General features: G+C 40.2%; 1 protein-coding gene across 1 annotated transcript in view; it reads right to left on the bottom strand.

The window, feature by feature from the left end:
* Positions 1-4,604: 4,604 nt before the first annotated feature.
* Positions 4,605-6,000, bottom strand: part of AOX1 (aldehyde oxidase 1) — a 91,845-nt gene continuing 90,449 nt past the window's right edge. The window contains exon 35 of the mRNA XM_056111776.1: positions 4,605-5,108. Within this exon, the coding sequence (XP_055967751.1) occupies positions 5,058-5,108 (51 nt within the window). The 3' untranslated portion in view covers positions 4,605-5,057. The remainder of the gene's footprint in view (positions 5,109-6,000) is intronic.

Here is a 6,000-nt window from a genome sequence, read left to right as displayed (position 1 = left end):
CATTGAATCTATATAAAAATAGGGAGGATGGTTATTTTTATAATATTTCGATTTGCTCGAGCGGGCCCAGTAATGTCTCCTTCGTGAGACTTGTTGCTACTGTGTTTGGCATATTGAGTACGTCACGGGTAGCTTGCCAAGCTCTGCCGTGCGGGCAAGATACTCTCAGTAGCTTGCCGGGCTCTTTGAGAGGGGCGGAGGAATCGAACTCGGGTTGGCCATGTTGGCTGTGTGCAAGGCAAATGCCCTACCCGCTGTGCTATCGCTTCTAATTCCTGAATATGGAATGTTTTTCCATTTCTTCAGATCTTCCATCTCTTTCAGGGCAGGCACTTTTGTTCATTTTGTTAACTGAAATGACTTAAACAGTGCCTGAAAAATACCACCATATTTTATAGTATTGTTCAGAAACATTAAGAATAACCTTAGTCATTAGTCTGAGGCCATTAGGAATTATTGCCATAAGCCAGAGGACAAACAGTATAGCAGTTAAGGCAGTTATCTTGCTTTTTTCTTACCCAGGTACAATCCCCAGAACCACATACAGTTCCCTAAGCATGGCCAGGAGTGATCCATAGTAAGTACTTACACATAAAAGTAAGTACTGAGCACAACTAGGTAAGGCCCACCCCACTCAATAAAAAATTTTAAAAAAAGAATTACTAAAGTCTAAATTAGATCATGGAACAAGGTTGAGAGTGTGACAAAGAGACAATAACATTCATTAGTCTCTAGTACTTTCCACCTTGGTGATCAGCACCTTACCTTATCTACTATCTCTCTGATCCCTATGTGGGCCTTTATTTGCTTCCTAATGAACACCTGTATTGTTATAAACTTCCTACTTAACACCACTTTTGCTGTGTCCCATATGTTCTGGTAGCTTTTATAGTCATTCTCCTTTGTTGCAGGATCTCTCTCTCTCTCTCTCTCTCTCTTAAATTTTTAAAAAAAATTTTTTTTTCATTGAACCACTGTGAGAGTTACAAAGCTTTCATGTTTGAGATTCGGCCATACAATGATCAAAAGCCCATCCCTCCACCAGTGCAAACTTTCCATCACCAAGGTCTCCATTATCCCCCCTGTCCCCAACTCAGTCGTCACTCTGCCTCTATGGCAGACAATTTCCCCAATACTCTCTCTTTACTATTTTTTTTTTTTTTTGCTTTTTGGGTAACACCCGGCGATGCTCAGGGGTTACTCCTGGCTCTGTATTCAGGAATTACTCCTGGCATTGCTCGGAGGACCATATGTGATGCTGGGAATCAACCCGGGTTGGCTGTGTGCAAGGCAACCGCCCTACCCACTGTTGGATTGCTCCAGCCCCTCTCTCTCTACTTTTGGGCATTATATTTTGCTCGAATTTTCCCACCATCATTCAAGCCTGCTTTCCAGGCGCAGATGCCAGATCGTTTATTTTCCATTGTTCATTTTGCAGATCATGAATGCAAAATGATATGCATTCTAAAATTCTAAGATTTTGAACGGTTGGGTTCCAGAGACATCTCTGTAGGGAGCTAATCCATTTTAGGATTCAATTTGGAGTTTCTAGATCTGCTCTATCTGGGGTGTCCTGATGAAATTGGCTTGGTATGGGGTCTGGAGAAATCCCTGATGCTGTGGTGCCCTCCAGAACTCCCTACTGCTGTGTCTCTGGGCCCAGGCCATTGGTGCACCAAGATGGCGCCCAGATGTGGGCCTTGCTAGTGTAAACTCATAGTCGCTGGGATTCCATATGGAGTAGGCATGTTGCAGGATCTTTTGATTTCCTCTTTGTTTTTTAAATTTTTTTTATTTTATTTATTTTTTTTTTATTAGTGAAAAACCATGAGGTACAGTTATAGGCTTACAAATTTTGTGCTTGGGTTTCAGTTATACAATGATCAAGTGCCCATCCCTCCACCCAGTAGTGAATTCAAGAGAAATTAAAAACTGGAAAAATTCCTCCTGTGAGGTTTTGCTCTGGGGACTGGGATTGAAGATCTCTGAAGGCAGCAATATGTGTGCGTGGGAGTTTTTCTAGCCTAGGAAATGCTGGGAACAAGGGGTGGCCCTACAGGATCTAGGTGGATGAGGGCAGTGCAGGGAAAAGAAGGTGTGAGGGTTTATGACCCACCTAGGACTCTAATTATTTATTTTATTTGCTTGTGGGCTACATCTAGCAGTACTCAGGGTTTGTTCCTGGCGCTGTGTTTAGGAATTACTCCTGGCAAGCTTGGGGGACCATATGGGATACTAAGGATTAAACTTGGATTGGCGATTTGCAAGTTCTCTACCTACTGTGCTCTCATTCTGGCCACTAGTTTGTTTCTTTCCCCTTGGAAGGGTGGGTGGGGATCCAGGGCAATGCTGCAAATTCTAAGTCAATGGATTGGTAGTTCAGTGCACGGGCCAAGGATTTGATGGTGCTCAGGCTTGAGGTGTTGGAGATACCAGGACTATTCCCACTATGTTTGAGGACCTCCAGGACTACAGCCAGTTGTGCTCTGGGGCAACCTGTGGTGCTCCAAATTGAACCCAGGTTGGATACACAACCACTGTACTACCATCTGGCACCCAGACCACATTTTCTTTAATGTCTTTTAATAAATTAGTACAGTTGGAATCTTTCCAGTTTGGGCTATTATGAAGAATGCTATAAACATTTGTGTACAAGGTTTTATGTGACAATATGCTTTCACTTCTATTGGGTGTTTATCTAGCTGTGGTTATGGCAATAACCTGTTTAAATTTTTGAGGAACCACTGAACTTTTCCCCACAGTCTGAACCATTATCTTTCTCCCTTGCAATGAGGAGACACTCTGTTTCTTGACATCCATGTCCATACTTTACTATTCACTTTTTAATTCCAGCCATCTTGTATGTGTGTGTGTGTGTGTGTGTAAAAGTCTTCTGTTGTGGTTTTGGTTTGAATTTACTTAATGACCATTGAATTTGATCATCTTCTCATATCATTATTGATCATTTACAGATCATCTTTGGAAAAATGTCTCCAATTCTTTTGGATATTTTAAAATTGGGTTATTAAGAATCTAAGACACTGTTGGAGAAAAGTTGATAATGGTGGTGGGACTGGTGCTAGAACATTTTATGTCTAAATTCAACTACGAATAACTGTAAATAATGGCGTTTTAATAAATTTTTAAATGGATAATTTATCTTTTGATTGACTGGTAGCAGTTTTTAATAATTATATTCTGTATAGTAGATCTTAATCAGATATATTATTTTCAAATACTTTCTTCCATAGGAGTTATCTCTTCAATTTTTTATAGTCTTTAAATCAAGACAGTTTCATTTTTAAGTCCATTTATCATTACTTTCTTTAGAGAATTATCATATTATTAGAATTATTATATCTTTATAATTATAGTCTTTAGTACAATGATTGGTTCTATTTTGCCAAGAAAAGGAGGATTAGAGAAGTTGTGTGTGTGTGTAAGGGGGCAGTGCTGGTCCAGTTCTTTCTCTTCCACTGCAAGGAGCTTAGATTTATCGCATAATATCCATCACAATGCTCACGAAGCACTCCCATTTCCACGGTATTAATCTTTAACTCTTCCTTTGTGCTTTACCTCTCCTATCTGTTAATCACTCATTTTCCCTAATCAGACCCTGTAAAGTCAGATTCTTCAGAGGATTCTGGATTTTGTATTTGTTATTGAAATACTGCTTTTCTCTTTCCTTTATATTCTTTGCAGTTTACTTAAAAGCAATGTTCTTTTTGTATAGACACAGAAAGGAAGTTGATGCTATGCTCTTGTTAGTTGAGAGTTAATTGAATCCTAATAATATTTACTCCTGGGCATCTGTCATATTTACTTAAGTCTCAGTTGCCCTTAGTCCCTAGCACCTTAAAAGGAGGGTCCTCGGCGAGGGACTTAGATGGACCCATGGCAATCTGTAAGCTACCCCGACATTGAAAAGGGACAGGCCAAGTGCCATAAAGCTTTTAATAAGTTAAAAGCAGAGTCATGGAAAAACTCTGGCATGACCTAAAAAGAAGAAACTGGATAAGGACCTTGCTGAGGTTAAGAAGGACTAATCTGGCCTGAGGACTGTAGTCTGGGATACTTAGCGAGATGTCCCCAAGAGAGCAACTCTTTAAGCTTAATTTATCTCTTACTGTCTCCATACAAAATGACTAAAAATATTATTAAGAAGTAAATTTAAGATGACTGCTTAAATGGATTTGGACTACGGAAAGAAGAAATATGGCCTTTGATGAAATTCAGCCCTTGCCGGATCTCCTAGCAGGATGAGATTTTTGTCCTAGCTACCCTGGAAGGAAGGGCTTTACATATGTTGGTTTTGCTACCTCACCTATGTGTAACTGTTTTGATGTTTTGCTCTTAACTAGCTGGGAGGCAGGAATAGGGAAGAGTGAAACTGGATCAAGAGGGTGTAACTGGATGGAGAGAGTGAAACTGTACAGGGAGTGTGAGACTGTGAGAGGCAGTAAAAGTCTGGAATCAGGATGGAGATTGGGATAAACAGCATCTGATCACCAAACAGTTTTTTGACCTTTTTCCCTCCTTCATGTGTCCATCAACAGTGGTGGCAGCTGAGGTGGAGAAACGGTTCATGATCACTGAACACATGCGCCATGCATCCATATTTTTTTGAACACACGGGGGAATAAAAATTTGACACTTTATAGTTTGTTCTACTAATAAAATTACTTAGACCATTTCCTTTCATTAGACAGTATAATTTCTGTTAGAAGATACAAGTCAAATATGAATCACAAATAAATCACCATCTTCTATTCCATTAAACTGAATGAATTTAAGGCACTGATTAATGAAGAATACCATTCTAGAAGAAACCAGTTAGTACTTACATCATTTAAAACATGACTTCTACATGGTTGAAACATAACTACCAAAATCTAAATGGGTCATTTAAAATCAGCATCAAATAAAAGCAATACTTTCTGAAATTATTTCTGAATCATGAAAATTCATCTTTGGTCCCTAGCATCTTTAAACATAGATATTGGTTAGATTGCTATACTGGAAAGTCAGTCTGCTTCCTGCAGAAGTTTAAATTTGATTCACACGCATATATTCCAAGGAACATAAGATCCAGGTTCATCTCTTGGAATCTAGAATAAAAGAACAAAGTTGATTTTCTTTTAACATGGAAAACACTTATGAAAGGAAAAAATATATATAAAATAGGATAAAGATCATAGAACATAGTACAGCATAAATGCACACAAATGAGACACCTGGGGGCACCCAGGTGAGGGCTAAGGATCAGGCAGGGCAGCTAAGAGAATCATTGCCTCATGCCTGAGAAAGGACAAATAAAATGTGGATATCAAGTCCATGTTTCTCAAGGGTAAAGATTTACTGGGAACTGGTTATAAGGAGCCAGCAGGAGAGGGAGTTGAAGAGGGAGCGCTACCTTAAACATAAGGAATGACTTGTTTATAGTCAGAGGAATTACTGTGCATGGCTGCCTTCCACCCACAATGAAAACCCACTGAATATAAAGGATCGGGGGCTGGAGCAAGAGCACAGCAGGTAGGGCATTTGCCTTGCACGCGGCTGACCCGAGTTCGATTCCCAGCATCCCATGTGGTCCCTTGAGCACCGCCAGGGGTAATTCCTGAGTGCAGAGCCAGGAGTGACCCCCTGTGCATCGCTGGATGTGACCCCCAAAAAAAAGAAAAAAAAAATGAGGGCTTGGTTAGAGCACAGTTGTGAGGTCCCAGGCTTCTTCCCAGAACCACACAACAGCCAACTAATCAACCTCTCTAAAAATCAACCAAGAGGATCTGAGGCATTTTGGTCAGCAACAGTGCTGCTAAGAGGATCATTCCTGCTCTTAGAGTTGGAGACCAGAAAAGGGCCCACTCTAAGACTGAAAATGGAAATAGTACAACTTTCTTGGAGCCTGAAGGAGTACAGAGAAATGGACTATTGTAGTTGCCCAGACTCTTGACCTGAGTATCTTAGTCTCAGATTTCTATTTCTGAATGACATATCCTA

This window comes from Sorex fumeus, unplaced genomic scaffold, assembly GCF_029834395.1.
Source record: "Sorex fumeus unplaced genomic scaffold, SorFum_2.1 ptg000014l, whole genome shotgun sequence".
Classification (NCBI taxonomy): domain Eukaryota; kingdom Metazoa; phylum Chordata; class Mammalia; order Eulipotyphla; family Soricidae; genus Sorex; species Sorex fumeus.
Note: the sequence above shows the minus strand (reverse complement) of the source record. Positions and strands in the feature narration are given on the sequence as shown.